Source organism: Copadichromis virginalis, linkage group LG17 (assembly GCF_057382275.1).
Source record: "Copadichromis virginalis isolate Kocher_CV1m ecotype Utaka linkage group LG17, C_Virginalis_male_GT1.1, whole genome shotgun sequence".
In the NCBI taxonomy this organism is placed as follows: Eukaryota; Metazoa; Chordata; class Actinopteri; order Cichliformes; family Cichlidae; genus Copadichromis; species Copadichromis virginalis.
The window spans coordinates 21,202,105-21,224,251 of NC_140634.1; the positions used below are offsets into that span (position 1 = coordinate 21,202,105).

At 38.5% G+C, this 22,147-nt stretch overlaps 1 protein-coding gene across 5 annotated transcripts in view; it reads right to left on the reverse strand.

The window, feature by feature from the left end:
- abcc9 (ATP-binding cassette, sub-family C (CFTR/MRP), member 9) overlaps nt 1–12,798 on the reverse strand; it is a 78,637-nt gene extending 65,839 nt beyond the window's left edge. For all 5 annotated transcript variants that reach the window (XR_014915972.1, XR_014915971.1, XM_085436636.1 and 2 more), the window contains exons 1-2: nt 12,580–12,798; nt 9,200–9,379 (exon numbers count right to left, since the gene is read on the reverse strand). Coding sequence is in view for 3 of the 5 variants with exons in the window: in XM_085436636.1 (XP_085292762.1) it covers nt 9,200–9,362 (163 nt within the window). In the remaining 2 variants the exon portion in view is untranslated. The remainder of the gene's footprint in view (nt 1–9,199; nt 9,380–12,579) is intronic.
- Between the last annotated feature and the right edge of the window lie 9,349 nt (nt 12,799–22,147).

The following is a 22,147-nucleotide window of genomic DNA, read 5'->3' on the forward strand; positions in this document are numbered from 1 at the left end:
TACACATTTATGGCTATTATTTACAGTATTTTGCCAACTGTCGGGCACACTGCCACATGTGAAAACTGTTTTAGATAATTAGTTCACTTTCCAATCAGCCTAAGCACTATAAATAAGCTACAGGTAAGCTGTCCGTGTGGAGTACAATGGAGGGAGCAGGAAGAGTGAGACGAGTGAGAATTAGAGGAGGCCGAGGAAGAGGACGTGGAGGTGAAGCAGTAGGACAAAGAGGACAACAAGGACAAGGAGGTGAAGTTATAGGAAGAGGACAAGGAGGAGCAAGAGGAGGGGGAGGAGGAAGGGTAAGAAGAGTAAGAAATAGAATTACTGATGACATCAGAGCTACAATAGTGGACCATGTATTCAACCATGGAATGACCCTGAGGGAAGCTGGCCAACGGGTTCAGCCTAACTTGGGCCGCTACACTGTAGCAGGCATCATAAGGACATTTCGAAATGAGAATCGGTTAGTACAGTCACTTTGCACTAAGATTTGTAGCACTGCCATATGCTGATGACAAACACACCAATACCATTGATGTAAAAATACTGAAATTGTTACTTTACAGAATTGCTAGACAACCAGATGCTGGGGGCAGAGGAAGCATGTTCACTGCAGGCCAAGTAACCCATATAGTCATTATGGCGATTGCAAATAATCCTATACTTGGAAATAAACACTTGTGTTTGTTTTGATGTGTTTGGATAAACACCAGTACTTGAAGTTTGGATCCCTCTATACTTATGGATCTATGACAGAAGTATGAGCTCAAACTGACATAGCCTACCTTGTGCACAGAGAAAGGAAAAGCCAGATGTGTTTTTTATTCATACCATCAGTGTTTAGTTGGTGCATTGTGTGCTTATTAATATGATGGCTTGTGTTAACTGTTGGATACCAAAATACCATTTTTACAAAGGTGTGGAGAGCTAAGCAAGAGTTGTTCGCTTTTACAAGAAAACTACAATGTTTTGCTGATTGGGTGAAGAGTTTTCTTATTTGTGTGTAGAGTTTTGCAAAAATAGCCAATAGTTACAAAAAATGTGCTTAAGCCATCAGAAAAAACTGTAATATACTTTACTGGGTACACCTGTTCGGCTGCTTTTTTAAGCAAATTGGAACAATACTTGACCACTATGGAACGCCAGGACTGCCATAATGAATTAATTAAATACACCATTAAATAATTAATTAAATGTGGCAATAATTAATTAAAATTGGAATTAATTAATTAAATAAATAGTTATGACACATGTAATTAATTAATTATTGACACATTTAATTAATTATTTATGTATTTCACATTTTAATTAATTATTGACACATTTAATTAATTATTGACACATTTAATTAATTATTTAATGATATATTTATTTATTTCATTTTGGCAGTCCTGGCGCCTGGCTCTCGTCATGAAATAATTTTATCTGTCAGCCTCACCCATCAAACTCAGGGGGCGGGGTTAACGCTGCCCATGCAGCTTCTCTAACATTTGATTGGTTGCCGTGCAAAGTAAGTCAAAACAGGTCGATCCTAGAAAATCGATTGCTTGTGTAGACTTGGGGCAGCCAGTTATCCCAGAATGCAGATCAAATCACAGGCAGCAATGGTGGTGGTGTAGTTTTAAAATACCCCGTTTTTCTGTCACCAGCTACACTTTTAACAGTGTTTTAGCCGCGAATGTCGCGACGTATGTCTGGTCAGGTTGTCAACATAGAACATGTTTGCAAAAGTGCTCAGATGTTTTCAGAGATTTCACTAGCTCTGCTAACAATTAGCATGCAGAGTGCACCGAGGGGGTTACGTTAACCGGTTTGTTTACATATTCCACTCTCCGTGTTCCACATGTTGCATTCGCAGATTCTCATTTTCACCGAACGATCGTCTCTTTCCGCCTGGTCTTGTGTCTCTGTGCTTCTGTAACATAAAGAACGAGCTGACATTTTTCTCACGAAACCAGCGATCAGCTCAACAGACCCTCAGTTTACCTGCATGCATCCTCCTCCTCATCTGTCAGCTGTTTAACACCTGCTGCTAATTCAAGAAACACGCCTACGTTACCTGGTGATAGTCACAGTTTAACTGGGCAGCCGGTCCTCGATATAAAGCAATGTCAGCGCATTTTTCTGCACAAGATAAGTAAATATAGTGTTTTCCCCGAGCGCAGAGCTGCTGGAGCTCGTTTCCTTACAGAGCACTTTATAGGCGAACAGCTTTATCAGCGGCTGATGTCCAATCACCGGCACACAGCTTTCAAACCTCAGCTGAGTTTTAGCTCTCAGTGGTTAAACGCTGGACTTCATTCACTCAGGTTCTGTCTGTCGGGTCACGTTTACTTCGCTGTTTTATTTACAACTGAGCAAATCGGTTTGGCTGAGGTTAAAGTTACGTTTCATAACTGCATAGTTTCACAGACGTTTAATGGTTCACTGGCACATGTGTTAGACTGAACTATCATCTAAATATCATCTGTTTTTTAATAGTTATTCAACTGTATTCTAAGCACCAGCTGTCTGTTAGAATGTGATTTTTTTTTCTCTCTCTGTTGGCAGAGGTATAAAAATGCGCAGGAAAATCTGACATGCATGGCAAACTTCACCGACGATATTTAGGGAGGAATAAACACACATCAAACATAAATGAACCATTTGCCTGTCTCCATAATTGAGAGCATTTTCTCTTCTTATGTCAACACTCTCTCTCTTTTTTTTTTTTTTTTTTTTTTTTTGCTTTTTCGGTCATGTTATGTTTACCTGTCAAAGGCTTGTTACAAACTATGAAACACATTGTGCAGACTTCTGGATGTTAGAAGAAAACTAATACTGCTCATGAAGGAGACTAAAGGCAGGAAGGTGTCCTTTAAAACTAAACATGTTAATAGGACCTCCCTGTTTATATCATAGTTTATGATATAGCACGTGTATTTCAGTAATAGCCTGCTGAGGCCACTATACGTGCTGGCCTCATATCAAATGTGAAGGCAGACTGAGTCTATGTTTGACGTTTTTTATATCTAATCTTCCTTTTCAAACATTTAAACAGCAGCGAGTCTGCAGCTGAGGGAATACAAATTCAAATTGTCGGAACAGGTTTGCTCGTTTCTTGGATTCATTTGGTGATTTATTAAATGTATAACTTTTATTCTAATCTGCTGCTGAGTCTCTTACACTTTTCTTTATGCTGTATATTTTCACGTCTCTGGAATAGTTGGCAGTTAGATAGTCAGCTGGGAAACTTTGTGTTAACTCATGGAGCTGAGGATATCGTGGATATGCTGACCTCGCTGCGTGGTGTACAGAGCGAGGTCAGCATGATTAATATTCACAATAAAAATATTAGCCGAACATCATGAAGTCTGTATGTGTTTCATAGTGTCGAACAACCTTTGTACAGTTAAAGCCAGCAGTTACTACATGACGGAAACACCAACGTTATCTCTTTTATGCGTTTATACACAGGTCACGCTGATTACTGAACAAAAACCCAAAGATCAGATGTTAAACAGATTTATTTGCTCTCTCTCCTCCTTAAACATGTTTTTAATGTTAGTTATAATTCAGAATTGGCGACTGAAACACGTAGGACACATAAGAACATCAGGAAATAAAACATCGATAAATATAACCTCAGTAAAAGAAGTCAGCGGGGGTTACTACAGCTGTGTACCGGGGCCTGCGCTTTGTCGGTGGGATTGCTTGCGAGGCGAGCGGGTCTATCCCACGCTTTGCCGTGAGACTGGGCGGACATCTCCGAAATCATCGAAACACTTTTGCAAAGAGGCTGTATCTTGACAAACCGACCAGACACATGAAGATTAAACCACTACATTCTCGGCTAAAAAAATTTTAAAACGGTATTTGGTAACACACAAACAGGGTTTTTCAAAGCTCAGTTCTGTTAGCTTCCACATGCCGGTTGTTGTGTGCTAGAAACAATGGCCACCAGGCCAAAGCAATGGTTTTGACTCGATCAGCGTTAACCCCGCCCCCTGAGTTTGATGGGTGAGGCTGACAGATAAAATTATTTCATGATGAGAGCCAGGCGTCAGGACTGCCAAAATGAAATAAATAAATATATCATTAAATAATTAATTAAATGTGTCAATAATTAATGAAATGTGTCAATAATTAATTAAAATGTGAAATACATAAATAATTAATTAAATGTGTCAATAATTAATTAATTAAATGTGTCAATAATTAATTAAAATGTGAAATACATAAATAATTAATTAAATGTGTCAATAATTAATTAATTACATGTGTCATAACTATTTATTTAATTAATTAATTCCAATTTTAATTAATTATTGCCACATTTAATTAATTATTTAATGGTGTATTTAATTAATTCATTATGGCAGTCCTGGCGTTCCATAGACCGCAAATTAAAACAAATTAAGGCACGTAAACATGGTCAGGACAATCTGCTGAACTTCAAACTGAGTATCAGAATGGGGAAGAAAGGTCATTTAACTGACTTTCCATGTGGCATGGTTGTTGTCAGATGAGCTGGCCTGTGTGTTTCAGAAACTCCTGGTTTGCTTGTATTTTCCCACATAACCATCTCTAGGGTTTACAGAGAATGGCCCATAGAAGATAACTTATCGAAAATGCCTTGTTGATGCCAAAAGTGAGAGGAAAATGATAAGTCTTCTGCAAACTGATAGGAAGGCAACAGTAAGTCAAATAACCACTCGTAGCTACCAAGGTAGAAGACCACATCAAACCTTCAAGCAGCAGAAGACCACACCAGGTCCTGTCAGCTAAGAACAGAAAATGTAGGTGCCAATTCACACAGGCTCCCAAAAACTTGACAGTAGTAGGAACAACATTGTCTGGTCTGATGAGGTTCGAGAAACTGAGATGACTGTAGCTTAGGAGTTAGAGCAGGCCATCTACTAATTTGACCCCTGGCTACTCAAAATCGCATGTGTGCCTAAGGGAAGGTACTACACCCCAAGCTCCTTCCCGATGTGTTCATGTGAGTATGAATGTGGCCAAACACTAGGTAGAAAGTGCTTTTGTAAAGTAGAAATGCATTATATAAGAATCCGTCTTTTCACCTTGATGAGTCCAAAGTTCTGCTCCAACATTAAGATTAGAGGGTCAGAATTTGGCACAAACATCTTCTGAATGTGGTTCCACCTGGACAACATGCCATGTCACAAAACTCTGATCATTTCCAATTGGTTCCATAAACATTATGGTGAGATGACTTTACTTAAATGGTCTCCATAATTTCAATACTATCCAGTACCTTTGGGATGTGGTGAATTGGGAGATTTACATGATGAATGTGCAGCCCAAAAATATCTTCAGCAATGGTTATACCTTCATATCAACGTGGGCCAGTATTTCTGAGTAAAGTTTCCAGCACCTTGTTGAATCAAAGCCATGAAGAATTAAAGCAGTTCTGAAGGCAAAAAATAATTCAGTCCAGTACAAGTAAGATGTACCTAATAGAGTGTCAGGTGAGTGTATATTCAGGTACCAAGTACCTTATGTATTAAGACATATTCAATCAATGATACAGTCGTTCAATAAGGCAGCAACTACTAATTATGTTAAAGTCCAAACTGCTAATTATATTCTTAATAAATTCATGTTAGGCAATCTTGTACCCATCAAATATTTATTATCTGTGCTTGAAAATAAATTTGAGTAAGTATGTAATTATCAAATTGCTTGCATATGGACTTTTTCCAAGTCTGCCTTTTTTCTACAGCATTTACTTCTACATGTAATTAAAGTCTTGCTGCTTTAGTAATAGAGTTTAATTTATTCCACCAGTCTCTATTATTAGATTTGATTCTGCTCTTAACTCAATGGACTGAAGCCATTTTGGAGCCTTAGGGCACAGAGACCATGAAAAACTACAACCAGGAAGCATCAATTAGTGAGTCCTCGGGGAGAGAGCTGAGGGCTTATGGTCAGAACCATTCCCATAAAATACTGACTACACCGAGACACACAAACGCAAACAACACAGATAACCAGCCAAGCATTCAGTAAGTTATTCCCTGCAATGACTCGAAACCTTTAATAAATACATATTTCATTCTTGTTTGTTAGTTTGATCGATACCTCGTCATTCTTCAACCTCTTTCTTCTTACTTCTTTTCTGTTTTCTTTAATTTTTCTGGCATTTTTCTTTTTGTCATTACTCATATTTAGTTTTCTTTTCATTGTCTAACAAGGGAAAAATCAAACGAAGAGTAAATGGGTGTGTAGGAACTTGAATATTAATATTTTCAAACCTAACCCACACAATATTCTCAATTAATAATTTGCCAGTACTGATTTTGACTGCTCTTTTGTTCCTGTGTGTTTTACTTGTTCCAGCAACAACAGCCAAGATCCCAGTGGATCACTGAACCATCAATCTAATCCCATCTTAACCACTCCTCAAAACAGCTTAATGATGACATTCGTGTCAAGATACTGCCTTTAAGGATATGTGTGTGTGCTCCAAGTTTTTGTCATGTTGTGGGGACCTAACGCTTTTTTCTTTTTACAGATGGAGATGTGTTTTCTTAAACATGAATCATATCAGAAATCATCGCATTTACAAATAAAAACATATTTTTAATGTAATGCTTGTCCTCTGAAATTATAGTGTGTGTGTGTGTGTGTGTGTGTGTGTGTGTGTGTGTGCGCGCGTGTCTGTGTTTTGCTATCTTTCTGAGGACCAATGTTTGTCTCAAAACTATTATCACAAGGACATATCTGATAGGAGTACATGTGACAGATCTTCAAAACATTTGCATTTTTCATGTTAAGATTTTGCTTAATGGCTGGGGTTAAAGAAGGGCAAGAAAACGCATCATGTCAATGAGCGACCGCACAAAGATAGCAAAAACAGTGCACGTGTGTGTATTCCCAAGCGAGCGAGCACAACAGGGAAAGTTAAAATCACCCACACATCTGCTCAGTCAGTCAGATTACACAGAGTCATGCTAGAATAGAAGATTACAGTAACACAGCTCAGACAAGTCAGACAAGGGATTTCATCATTCACTTCAAAGCCCTAGAAAAGGGTTTTTGTTCCTTTCTTTCCAGACACTTTCTGACCACATCCCTGTCAGGCAATTGAAGTCAGCAAATCACTATTTTAATGTCACCTTATATATTTTACTATCCCATGAAAAAAAGGTTTCATTTCTTTAAAGTGATAAGTGGCAGAAAGTAGCTGGATGGATGTATGGATGGATATAATTTATTGGTACATTTATACTGTTCATTTTAAAAGTAATCTAAATGTGCAGAACATCTTTACTGGTGTTGTATTAAAAACTATAGGGGCTGCTTGGCTGAAACCTATATTTTCTTTATTCATTCACATGCTCCTAAACATATTTTACACTTCACAAGCATCTATTTTTAGTCGTAAACACGAATGAATCAAACTGGCCTTATGATCATTGCCTTCCTGCCATGTTTCCCATGCAATTAAGTTCTCCTCCTTCTTTCAGTAGCCTCATATGCTTTCTTTGATGGGAAAATAATGACTACAAGAAAAAAAAATGCTTGTTAACGACTGCTGGGTTCGGTCAGTTTGCTTCATAGCTGAAATCTTGACTCGAAATGGCTAGGCCAATATGGGGTTTTTTTGGTCCCAGTCTATCAGTTCATTGGTTATATTTGGCCCTTCTTCAAAATGTTATAAGACCTAAAAAAAAAGCTAAAGTATAGCCAGAATTTCTGAACTAAGAAAGCGTCAATACAAATGTTACCAAAACACTAACTTTAAATCCAGCCCTGAAGCAAATCTTTTTCTCCTATGCTGTTGAGAAACAAGTTGAGACGCTGTCATATTGCTTCATACTTTAAATGAAGATGCTCTTTTGGCCTTTAAAAAATGTCAGCTCCGATAAACCCCGCGACCTTTCTCAGCTAAACGCCATAACTGCAGGGAAATGATGAGTTCACTGAGCGATAGAGATGTTATTGAGTGTGGAACTAAACTCCAATCAGCTCCAATCTCACAAGTAACAATTGATTAATTTTAGTTAAATCCCAAAGGTAATGGTTTCTTAAAATATCTAATACTATGACATAGTAAATATTAGTTTTTTATTTTACCCCACAGGGCCTTCATTTCTGTTGGATCAAATTTGGTACATTTGCAGTTCAAAATGTTTGAAACATAACATCAGTGTCCCTGATTCACCATTATGAGGATGACTATTACGCAATTAATCACTTGCTAACAAAAATCAACTAACCAAATGTCATTAGTACAGAGGTTCAATAACAGTCAGATCGGGTAGGCCGTTCCTCCCAGTAACACCCCTGTAGGGGTGACAAAAAACATGAAAGCTGGGTAAGTCTGGACAAAAGGTGCATGGAAGCAACGCTCTCAATGACTGGGAAAAAAACTGTTATACAAGAGGCAAAAAGCCTACCTCTGTTCTGGCACCAGCGTGGGGCCCCATTGACCCTGTCCTATGCAGGGTAAACTGGAGTCTTAATTTTGTTTTTCATCAAAGGGCTTGTCAGCTTTTTGTCTGACATCTCACCCTGATTCAATTTGTCTTAGGAGACTCTACCAGGAGCAAAGTGCTCCTGACAACATAGCTCCACATCACACCCATAGTTTACATAAATGCAGCTTGCTAATACAGCTTACTAGCCTCAGATGATAGCACTCTCACCCAAAACTCTGGGTCCAAAATCCAGCAGGAGCCAAAACACTAATACAGAGGCTTCAAAATGCATATCCAAAAACAATAGCTGACACCTAGAATATGTATAGACCAATATCCATTAAACACAATGAAGTGCATGTGACACAATAAGAAGAAAGATCAAAACAGTCTATTTGACTCAGATCCAGTAATCCTCACTGGATTAGTTCAGTCTTGACAACTGTAGTGAACTCCAGTAATGAAGGCGACGCTTTAAGAGATATAAGCAGGGAACACTAAAACATAACACAGGGTCCACAGCTGTGACTTTATGCTGCAGATATACCAAAACTCTTTTGTGTTCATAATGCAGATAAGTATTTACCTGTGAAAATGTTTCTTTTCTTTATTTAGTCCTTCAAAATACACCTGAATCATTCCATAACAAATCTGAAAAAATCTCCCACTTGACATTTATCATAAATTAATTACATGAAAAATTAAAAGCAGTTTCCAAGAAGAAAAACTTTTTTTTCTAAGAGTCACAAATACAGCAGTGTGTTACATACCAATGAAGAGGATGGGGAAGGTGATGAAGAGCAGGAAGACATGAGGAACCAGGTTGAGAGCATCCACGAAGCACGGATTATTCAGCACGCCATTTTTCACACTGTAGGCAGTGCTGTTGTTGCCACAAAATGACAAGGCCCTGCCGCCATCCAACTGCTCCATATGAGTCCTGAGTCAGTCTGGAAAAATAAGGCCCCAAATCAGCCAACACATCGCAAACCACACTAAACTAAAGACAACTGAGATAATTTTTATAAAAAAATAATCATTTTATGTAATCTTGCAGCAGCAGCAGCTTTGAAGTTCAGACATTTCTGTGGCCTGACACACAAAGTGCACACACACTCTCGGTGCTACACTCAGGCTTCTGAGAGGCATGAGAGCTATTTCAGGGACACCGTCCAGTTATGTGCCGGCCGGCTTATGGTGGCTTAATGTTAAGTGAATATTAAGAGTTGGAAAAGCCTCATCCTAGATCTCATGATGCCGTTGTTACTTCTGTAATTGATTAATACGCAGAGCCAATAACCCCAGGCTCTGCGATTCAAATCTGTGACATGAATGCCCTCCTTCTTTACATTGGGTTAGGGTTAAAATTGTGACCTCACTAGCACATCTTCAACATCGTCAGAATGTTTTTAAATGCACTCGACTTTACTCGTGACATCATAAAGATCCAAGAATAGAACAAAAGAGAAAAAGAAAAGTCTGCAGCCTACGACAGAGTATTAGGGCCACATTAGGAAAAAATGTATTACTGTTCATTTTACTGAAACTATTTAACCAGCTGTTTTATTATATTTTATGGTATCATTGCATCTGTCCTTTGCCAGCTATTTCATTTTGTGGGAATCCAGCCAAGTCTTCCAGGTTTTAGGGTTTTTCCTTCAGACCAGATGCCGATTTCTGCCCCATCTCTTTAACGTCCTTATACTTATCACAACAACATAAATAATTCTTTATTACTAAAACTGATTTTGAAGCACAATTTCACTAATTCATCTACACAAGGCTTCTTGTAGAGGGTGTAACAGCAGGGGCAGCTGTTTAACTTGAAACAACAACTCCCCAAATTTCAACTTTATTTACAAAGGTTTGGCTTTATGTGAAGTGTGTTGTTTTAGCGTTGACTCTAACTAAACATGTCTTTTTTCCCTTTTTTAAAATTAGTTCTGTAACAAAATCAGATATGATATGCCTCAAACACAAGGGGGGGAAATGTGAAAAATATCAGTAGATTATTAAACACCTCCCAACAGATGACAGTATGCAGTATGCTAAGCTAATAGCTAATATTTATACTTGGTAATAAATCCAAATACTCACCAGATATTAAAGTAAACAGTTTTTTGTTTTGTTTTTTTATTAAAGAGCATATCTCTATCTTATGTAGAAATGGCAGCAGTGCCCAGGGCTGATAATGAAGCCAGTGCCAAAAACTGCAGTTCCTCTAGTGACCACTTGAGGCTGCCTCTAAAAGTGAGTCAACGCCCAAATGCTCCCATGTTGAATGATCAAACTACAACAGAAAACAGTCTTTACAGTCTGGTACCAAAAAAAAAATAAAAAACAAAAAACAGATTTTGCCTCTTTGGATAGTTACCCCCTTATAACAGCTGTACTGGAGTGACATTTTTATGACCTACTCTGGCATTGTACTGCTAAATATTACGGTTAGGGGTGTGACCCCTTTCTAGCTCTCTGCTAGACCTTGTCCGCTAATTCTACTCAGTAACTTGGATATTGTGATTGTGCTGCTGAAGCAGTTTTTAATGGGACTAACTGAACAGTAATTATGGCTTGCTGTCAGGTACAACTCATCCAAGAATTCTGTGCTTAAGTTTTTGTGAGTGAAAAACAAATATTTTATTCAAATCTTTTACTTAGCATGAATTAGCAGTTACGTGCTCTGGGTTTTGCACCTGTAGAGTTGGATGCACCTATCGATATTGAGCCGTTCGATACAGTGCTTTCGGTTCGGTTCGCATATGTATCGAACAATACAACATTTTTTATTTATTTTATCAACTTTTCTTCTGACGATGCTGTCTGTGTTGAGCGCTCAGTGGATCTGCGTTCGACTACTCTGCCTAGGCTGCACTGTCGAGTGCAGATCCACTGAGCGCAGTACAAACTAGCAAGACAGAAGCTAAGCCCTGCTCTTGAAGCTCGTTGCAACATGGCAACTGCCTCAATGCTACCCAAAATTGAACCTCCCCCACCCTTATTCAGATCTGGCGTTTGGAACTATCTTGGTTTTCATGTGAAGTATGACCCTGATGGTAAGTGTGTCATGGACAAAAGTAAAACAGTATGTCGGATATGCCACGCAATGCTCAATTTGTGGGAACTAGTACTTTAGCGCAGTTAGCTTGTTAACGTGTTGACGCCGTCCAGCCCCAAGCACGGGGCAATCCACGGTAACTTGTTAACGGAGATTTGCTGCGTTATGGCGTTAATGTCATTTTAACGAGATTAACGCTGACAGCACTAGTGGGAACGCAACGAATATGACTGCACATTTACGCCGACATCATCCTAGTGCAAAGACAAGTGGAAGCAGACAAAAACAACAAGCACGCATGCTACAAACTTTACCCGAGTCATTTAGACAGCCGTTAGCACATGATTCTTCTTATGGGGACCTGATATGTTTAATATGCTGCTGAGAATATAGCCCAGAAGAAGCGTATAGTATAGCTTTTATTTTGGAAAGAGCCATTTCTCTGTAATAAACTCTCTTTTCCAAAGATGAGTGATTTCTTGATTAGATAGATTTATTTTTTTTATTTTGTTGTTTCAGCAACATTAAATTTAAAAACTGTACTTTTGAGTTAAAATATATATTTATAATTTTAATAAATGATAAATTAAAAAGGCACGAAAAAACTTTTTGTATCGAAAAAATATCGAACCAAACCGAACCGTGAATTTTGTGTATCGTTGCACCCCTACTAAATATGCAAAGGCTAGTTACTGAATCACTACATGGCGGTTACGTTCAACTTTTATATGCAGCCACTACACAGCATTCTGTTGCCTTATTGCTGAGAAATTATCACTGTGTGACTTACAGGAGAAGAAGTGTATCGTTTCAAGCAGTTTCACCTCAAATTTCTGCCTACTGTTAACTTCTTTACTTATTTATTTATTACCGTATTACTTTCCCTTTTACTACCATCACAGAAGGATGTAATTAATGTACGTGCATCATTTCACCTGGAAGTACAAGTAAGTTAACCTTGAACACCTGCATTACACTATACAGCCCAGTACTTAAACTACATGTGGATAATTCAGGAACCTAATTTAGAGTTGTTTAAATTGAAGCAGCTTAATAAGAAAACTACAATGGTAGTAATAAAACCAAGTGTCTTACCTCAGAGTAAAGTAATAAGCCTTATCAACACCGTCTCATTCAGAATGCTTGAATTAAAAAAAAAAAAGCAAATAAAAACAAAAACAAGGAAAACAGACAAAGGAAAGAAAAAAGAAAGGAAGAAAGGAGGGAGAGGAACAGAAACAAAATACGGTGAGAGTTGGAGAGGGAAAAAGTTGATTATTTTTAGCTCCGCAAGAGATTCAGCTGCTCCACTCACTGCTGCCTGTCTGTGTGGATGGTGTCAGCTTACATCATGTATGAAGAAGCGCTTCCATCCAAGTCTTTCAAAATAAAACCTTTGTATTTGCAAATAAAGTGAGTACTGTTGATGTGCTTACACTGAATTACTCACAATCCACAGTTAAATATAGAAAAATGCTAATTGTCTCTCATTGCAAATTTCCATAATGTGGCTCCTGATGCAGAACAGGTTTCTACTAATTGGAGTAAGAAAGCAGTTTCTTTAGATAGAATAAACAAGAACTATGTAAGAACCAGTCCATATAATAATTTAGTGGTTTTGAAAAATATAATACGAAGATCAACATTTATAATATCTATAATTACATTTATCTATACCTTAGTTTATAGTTCATCTTTTTGGCAACTTAGTTCAATTTAAAATACGAGTTCATGATGACTAGAACTGTACTAGTACACAAAAAGAACAATTGCAGAATTTACGATATTTACTGTTTAGTTTGTTTGTTTTTTAAGCACAGCACATGTGACACAAAATCTTAAAGTCAACAATGTAGATTCAACACTTTACACCCCATTTTTTAAAACACCTTGTACAATGCAGGAATAACATGAAGTAATACTAAAACCAGCATATTGAGGCAGTTAAATATTTAAATACTATATATGCTTTGAATACAGACATCTCGTTCGTTCTCTGCACATGTATAATGTCATCATGTGTACGCATGCTAAATGCATTCACCTAATCAGTTACACCAAAATGTCCTTGTGTCATTTTCACTCATTATTTTAAATTGTTTGTGTTCATTTTCACTACACATATTCTTGATCCCACATTACATTTGTCTCCTTTTTTGCCCTTCAGCCTGTGTCGTATGCTCAGCAGTTTCTATAAACTGAAAATCCCTATAGTTTAAAAGAAAAAAAGGAGTTTTATTTTGAAGGTTCAAATCTCATAAAAATCAGTAAAACTCTGTATATTCAGACAGCTTGATACAAAGTCACCTCCTATCAGATTTCCAAACTTGTACCAGTTTAAGGGTGAGAAGGAGGTTTATTATAGGCTTCCTCAACAGCCTGCTGACATGTCAAGAGCAAAGTGGATTTACAAACATGCAGTTAAAGAAATATCGCTTAATCTGGCATATCTACTTTTATCATGTGTAGTACTTTTATTTAAACCTCTACAGCACAAACAATCTGTCTGTATGATTGTATGAATATATTAACCTCTGTTGGAAAATCAAACATTTTTAGGTAAATCACACAGATGCGTAAAGTCATTATATTAATATTTTATTTAAAATAACTAGAATTATTTGATATTATATATATAAATAGAGTAAATATAATGCTATTTTAATTAACAAGGTGAAATATGACACTATCCTTAAGGGACCTCAAGCTGCTCTGATGTTTTGGCATGTGCACATTTATAATGATGGACACTTTAAACTCTTTAATCTGATTTCGTGTGGTTGCACACACAGCAGCTTGATATGGGAGATCATCCCTAAAACCTGAGTGAATCCTAGAGCCTGCAGGGTACACACGTGAAACTGCTAGCATTAAAACAGAAACCGGGACCTTTGATGCGGTCAGCGGGCGCACTGAAGAGAGCACATTATCGACTGTATTGTCTTTCATTCATGCAAGCTGCTGCACTCAGAAGGACGAGGTTCGATTCTTGCATGCGTAAAAAAAATATGATGGAGGGAAGACCAATCGGGTTTATTTTCACGTGTTATTCAGCGTCCTTCATTGTGATTCAGTCCTGCCACGCATTAATATCAACAAACCTCCATTCAGAAATCAAACAGTTGGAAGACTTTCAACACGCGGACCAGTAAAAACAGACATATTATAAAGATGTGTGATTTTTCTAAACCAATGTGATCCAATCTAATATTCGGCAAGAATAACTGAAATAATAAGAAGATGTAAATTTATAAATCCTTAAACTTTTTAAACTGTACCGCTTGTGATCGACCCAGCCTCCTTCCACGACCAGCAGCAAAACGCTTTTTTTTCTTCTGAATTGTGTGTGCACGGTGCATTACACGGTGCCGAAATGAAGACTCACATCTCAAAGACTCCGATATTTTACACTGTTTATTTTGAAGCTACGCGCCAGCAGTAAGAGCCAAATCGACTCAAACTGGAGGAATGCTCAATGAAGTCTGGCTCTCTCACATCAACAGAGCACCATCTCTTAACGTCCTCAGTTAAGACGTCGTGTTACGGCACACTGAGGATGCTGTCGCCTGGTTGCGAATGACAGAAGGATAAAGAAGGAGAGCTCACCCCAGCACTTACCCGACCTTTGACGCAGGTTTACGGGTCACGGCGTCTCTTCCGCAGTCTTTATCCCTGTTCGAGGTGTCTTATGGTTGCGGTTTATACTGAAGGCACGGTGACAGGAAATGCCTATATATTACGACCACTATCGTGTCCGCTCAGAAGCCGTTATGGCGCTCGTGCGGCACAAATGATACGCACGCACTCTCAGATATGATGGTTGTCTTTTTTTTCTTTTTTTTCCGGAATAGTTCATGTACATGATAGAAGGATAAATTTAGGTCAAACTAAAGCCAAATCAGGATTAAATCGGCCTTTTTCAGAGATGCTGTTTGTAAACTGGCAAATTAGGAGTATGTTTCAAATGAAATAAAGGAATTTTCCCCCCAGGTTAATATGAGAGAAGACTATTTTAACTTATGTGTGGTTGGTAATATAAGAGCCATAACAGTGTCTCAATGTTGGTAGAGTTTTCAAATATTTTTTTTCCCATTAATTTTATTTTGAAAAGTGTAAGCGCTATTTTCGGCACAGTGCAGCGGGAGGGAGCTTTCCAATCTGATTGTACCTCTCACCTAACGGAAGACTCGTGCTCAGTGCTTTATATTTTTATAAAGTTTAAAAAAAAAAACAGTTATGAAGGTAATTTGTAGAAAAGGAACACCTCCAAATTTGGAGGCCTTCCAAATTTCTTTTTTCTTGACAAGTCCTGACAGTCTAGATTACTGCTCCAAAAGTATCAATTTAACTATGTAAAAACTGATAATTCAGCTGTACAGATCAAGGATCGCTGACTTAACTTAATTCAATTCACATTAATTTTTAAAGTGCCAAACCACATCAACAGTCACCTTAAGGTGTTTTATATTATAAAGTAATGACCCTACAATAAAACAAAGAAACCCCCAACAATCAGATAACTCCCGGCCCAAGAGCAAGCATTTGGTGACAGTGGGAAGGAAAAACTCCCCTATAACAGGAAGAAATCTCCTGCAGAACCAGAGGGAGGACAAAACGGGGGTGTCGAAATTCATAGGCTGCATCCTCCCGAGGCCGCATGTGTAGGCAGATTACATGATGTAATCGATGTGTGATGTAGACTCCTCCGAATGCAGCCAACAAATGTGTCCTCCTTTTCCCCAAATTTGAAGGATGTGTCGGGTGTATCCTTGGTGGCCCACCATATCCCAGAATTCACAGTAAGGCCCAGCCAATTCCAGTTTCCAACAATGGCGGCCGCTACTTAGTTTTAATATTACTCTTATTACTCTTTCTGGGTCACAAAATAAACTTTTGTGATATTTTCAGGTGTGTAAACTTCAAATATCTGCTCGGTTTTTCAAGATATCACACATTTGCAAAAGTGCTCCGACATTTTTGGAGATGTCTGTTACCCAACAACTCGATAGCTAGCCGGGGCGATAACAGCGAACTCCCAGCACATCGTTTTCAACCCCCGTAGTCTTTCTCTACTCAGGTTAAACATGATATATAAGTCACTTAGATAATTTAAAAATGTTATTGTTTGGCTTTTTTCAGTGTTTTATTTGTGAGTAAATCGGTTTGGCTGAGATTAAAGTAATAGTATAGTATATAGTTTCACATAGCTCAATAAATGTCAAACTAATTAAACAGAAGTGTGAGATGATTGAGAATTTACGCCAGTGTCCTGTTATATTTTAGATAGAAAGGCCGAGTTTATTAAACTCCACTAAGACAGCTGGTGATGTAAAACTGAAGGCTAGACGTCCAATTTCACAGCTGCTCATTTCCGGCCTACCCAGCCTTCTGAAGACCAGGGCCACGTAGACCACGAAGGCCGGGTCCTCAGAAGGATACAGCCTATGAATTTGGTCACCCCTAAAGACAAACTCTGGAAGAGAGTCAGAGATTAATAACAACTGATGATAATTGACTGGACTCTGTATTTTGAGTCCTCGGTTTTATGGTTCAAGTCAGCAAGTTTAGTTAGTGGACAGTATCCATCCAAGACTGTGGACGCCTTCTCCAAGACGGACTGGTGTCAAGGCACCACTCATGTTCAGCATCCAGAATCTCTGCAAGACCCCAGTCAGCAGGACTCAGAGATCCAGAATCGTCTCAGATGGTGTGAAGGGGGAGGTGTTCAAGGTGAGGCTCACTGATCGATCAGGTGTTCCAGCTTGTTGCTGGGGATGTTCAAGACATGAACAGCCTTACCAACCTCCACAGCATGGGCCTGACCCGTGCAAGGATGCTGTTCCATGGTCAAGAAGTAGCAGGTCATTACTGCTGAATATGAAGCCAACCAATGGCTACCTTCTGTGCCTTTTCTGGGTGGGTTTCTCAAAGAAGCACACCAACGAGCTCAGAAAAACAACCTGCGCCTAGTGCAGCAGGTCCACTAAATCTACAAGATGATCAGTCAATGGTCAGTCAATGACCTCAAGAAAGCAGTCAACAAGGAAACGAAGAAGGTCTTCTCATGTATCTGTCCTCTGCATGATGTGCCCATCCGCAAGTTCAAAACCGCATTCCACATGCTCTGGCTGTACAAATAAGCACAGTTGAATAGAAGTAGTGGGGGGAAAACCCCTGCTTCTCCCTTTCTGATGATTTTTTGTTTTAATCAATCAATACTGTCAAGTCTTATTTAATTCAGTATGATGTTGATTCTGGAACATATGTTCCAGTTTAGCATAACAAGGATCTATAATAGAGTCACAGCTTTGGATAGTGACTAAAGGAATAAGATTACAAAAGAATAAAACATGAGGAACTTTAATATGCATAAGAAGCTCTGCAAAGCAGCAGCTAAAATTGATACATTATGGAGACGTTCCATTATTAGAGGATTTCTAGAGCATTAATTAGATTTGAAACATACTGAGGACATTTAATAATGTTTCATCTGGCCTGGGAAAGCCTCAGGATAACCACAGGAAGAAGTAGAAAGAAGCACTGGGGAGCGTTACTTATAGACTTCCCGCTCAAAACACAGTCAGTCTATAAATCAAAAACATATAATGTTTTGTATCTATTGCCTTCATTCAGTCTACGCCTCGAGATAAAAACAGAAAAATGCATTTAGTGTTTTTATCAAAGAAGATAGGAAGAAGGGATCTTCTCTTTCTATTCCCTTAGGAAGAATAACATATTGAAGCACAAGCAAAGTAATTACTCAGACTTTTCCACCCATGAGAGGACCCAACCTCCAGGGCTGGGGAGAGTGGTCTGGAGACCCCTGTAGTGCTGGGATATGTTCTTACAAAGGTTACAGATCCTCAACACGGAGCCTGGGACTCCATTTGCTTTTCTGTCCCAGCTGAGAGGCCACAGCCTGGGGGCAGCAGCCAAACCAGACGTGTGTGTGGGAGGATTTGTCAACAGGGACACCGTGAGCTATCAGTGGGTCTGAGAGTGTCCTTATTGCATGGCTAGGCGACGTGTGAGGAGATTCTCATCCACCAGTGTTTCCCAAGAAAGTGACCAGGGGATTGATTTGACCTGTGCCCTGTAAACACACACACACACACTCACATTTACATCACTTCAGTACCAAGCATTCCCATATCAAGTACTTTAATATTCGTAATCCTAAATCAAAGTCATCACAGTGAAATTTGTATGATTTTCCTTTTTCATTTGAGTTTGAGTCCCCAGAACAGATGTAAGGGCTCTGCTTTGTGTGTGCATGTACGCACACAATGGTTAACACACAAACACACACACAAAATGCCATAACTCCATGACTTTTTTTTTAAACTCCCCCATGGTTTCACTCCCACTCACCCTCTCTTCCTCTGTTCTCACATACTCACAAACCATTAGAAAAAAAAACCCAAACAGATGTTCAACTTTGACCTCTGACCCTTGTGTCACCAAAAGAGGAAGTAGCACTTGTGACCCACAGTGACACCCCAGAAAGGCAGATGATGGAGAGAGGATGGGGATTAAAGCACAACTGAGATTCAAATGTGCGTATTTATTTTAACTGTGTGTGTGTGTGTGTGTGTGTGTGTGTGTGTGTGTGTGTGTGTGTGTGTGTGTGTGTGTGTGTGTGTGTGTGTGTGTGGTTTACAGCGTGAGAAAATTCTTTCTTGAGGGAAGTGTTTGACCAACAAGATGCTCCAGAGCAGGAAACGGGGACTGATCCCCTCTGCGGGACACACACACAGATTTATACCAGCATCCTTTATAAGGACGCTTTTTGTCATAATTAAGTATTTAACCCCTGACATTAAGCCTTGTGACCCTGACTCTAACATCAGGAACATCAGTCTTTGTTAGCTGACAGCTGTTTAGCTGTTCAGTTTTGAGCTTTTTATGGTTATGTGAGATTCCAGCTGCTGATGTTCTGCATGCTTCTCACATCTTCTATGCATTATTTTTTCCTCACTCCTGCACGATCACCTGCTCTCTCCTAATAATTTTCACCGGCTTCTGATTGTCTCCTCACATGTTTGACTCAGTTCTCTTAAATCTTCTCTGAAATTCCACCTGCTTCCCACAGGTGTGTATTTGGATCCTCATTCTGTTTGTCAATTCATCTTACAGGTTATAATTTGATTTCAGTTCTTTTGCACATTGTTCAATTCAGTTCAATTGAACTCAATTAAATCAGTAAGTAAAATGTATTTATATGGCATTTTTTACACATAAAGATCACAAACTGCTTCACATGCAGACTGGAATAGGCAGGGATCAATCTGCTGATCTTCTGATTGGTAGATGATCTACTTTACCTCCAGAGCCACAGCCACCCCAACATGTGAGATATGGGTCTTTGTATCTGTAATATGAAGCGAGCTCAACATTATCCAGATTATCTTTTCCTTATCTGACTTCACTTGCCCTATCCTCACTAGTCAGACTAAATGAAACCTAGCTTACACATCCACGCTGATCTTTGAGTATAGTCCAGTCCAAAGTGTTTTTCAATCACATCCAGTCCTCTCATGTCACATCCTGTTTTAAAGGACCTAATACTCAGTTTGAGCCTTTACAGAAAGACTTAACTGACAAATTATTAATTTTAATATACACTCGGTGCAGTGTGAGGACACTTTTATAAAAACAACACATTTAGCAGACGAAATCCACTGAAAACGTCCAGTTTCTTAAAAACAAATGTAATCTTACTCTGCAAAACAGTCTAAGCGTCCAAATAAATATCTTTGTTCTTGAAAAATTTTCTCTTTTCCAAATATGTGATCACTTTATTATTACACAAGTATTATTCTTCGTAACCTACACCTAAATCTTCTTTTTTGTTCCCGTGATCGAGTAGTCAAGTCCTCAGCATGCCATTAATACACACATATATACACAGAGATGGGGTATTAGTCTGTGCTGCCACCTTTTGGGAACTTGCTGACTGTTGCTGATGGCTGCTGCAGCAACAAAGCAATTAATCAAACTTCAAACTGAAGCCACCAGCCAGAAGATGACAGCGCATTATTTTCTCTGACACTTGAAGGTTATCTGAAAGACAGCAGAGATAGCAGTCACCAGGAAACGCTGATTGCACATTCAAAACTTTTGCATTGGATCGTTCTGCTTGGTGAAGCCTGTTATTCGACAGCAGCCAGCCGTTAAAAGTCTCTAATGAAAGGACGCCAATCTGAGCACAACGTTATTCCTGCAGATTAAAGGAAATTAGTTCTTTTATTTTTTAATCATTACGACAAACAGATGAGACAGAGACAGAGGCTTGATGAGACAGGACAAAAAGAGAGAGAAGTGTTTGACAGCTTCTTTGCTGCTGAAAAATCCTGATGATCCAAACTGCCAGAAACATCAGAAATGCACTGAAAGTAAAACTCTCAATTTACTCATCTACTTACTTTATGCTTCAGTCAAAACTAATTTGGGTTGTCACAACTGATTTGCATCAAAATCTTTACGTTTCTCCTTTTCTAATGCGGGTACAGGTGTGTCTATATGACTGGAGACCTTCACCTTACCTTCCCTTACCTACTGTGTCAGCGCTGTCAGGGCTGCTTCATTTATGTAACCAGTTTAATATTTACTGACATTAAAAATGCCTTCAACCTTTGATGCTTTTCACTCAGAACTGAGAAAGAACATCAGGAAGTTATTTTTTCATCATTATTTATTTGAATTAAATTACATTTATTTTTTAATACAATTCAATACAATACAATTCAATACAATACACTTTATTTATAGAGCACATTTAAAAACCAACGGTATACCAAAGTGCTTCACATAAAAGACAGAAACTAAAACATAAATATGAAATACTATAGCCTCCTGACTACCAGGAAAAAAAATGTTGTCCAATCAAAAAAAAATTTAATCCCCCAATGTTTGTAAGGTAATTAGAAGACTGAAATAATTTTTTGGGAAAAAAAAAGTTTACATTTTTTAGATATCACATGTCCACTGCAGAGGACATTGGAAGGCCAAACATGTAAAAATAAACTTTGATGGCAAATATTTGCTTCAACTCTTCACCAAGGAGAAGTTTGAACTCAAGGAACTGTAGTGGTTTGGTTTCTTCCCCCAAAACTGCAAGTCATTGCTATACTGAAGCCACGAGTTGGTGATTGCCAGATCAAAAAGTAGAGAACTGCACATACTGTCAATTTCTGAGTGGGAGAGACCATCCTGTAGAAACTCAACATTCGGCAGCAAGGTCCACGTCACCTATATTGGTAGTGTACTCAGTGGACTTGGCACATGGACAAACCTTTTGTTTTTCTTAGACCATCTTGTGCGTCTGTCCTGAGGTTGATTGCCATTGGCAGAGGATGCCATGACAACTGGCTTGTTGTCCAACCACTTAATGACAGCAAGTTCAGGTCTGAGTACCATATCTGATGCTCCTCCTTCTTTCTTCTTCAAGGGCTTATTCCCTATGATCTTCTTCATCAGACAACTCAAGATCTGAGTTTCCCTCATCAAACTGCAATAAATTTCTTTTTTCTTCTAAAAAGGACTCCTTTTCTGGTCATTTAAAAAAAGAGAACAAAATGGAGGAAATGACTACAAATGTCCACTACGGAGGACATTTTTAAACACTTCAATACTATACTAAAATGAAGTTAGAATTAAGCAT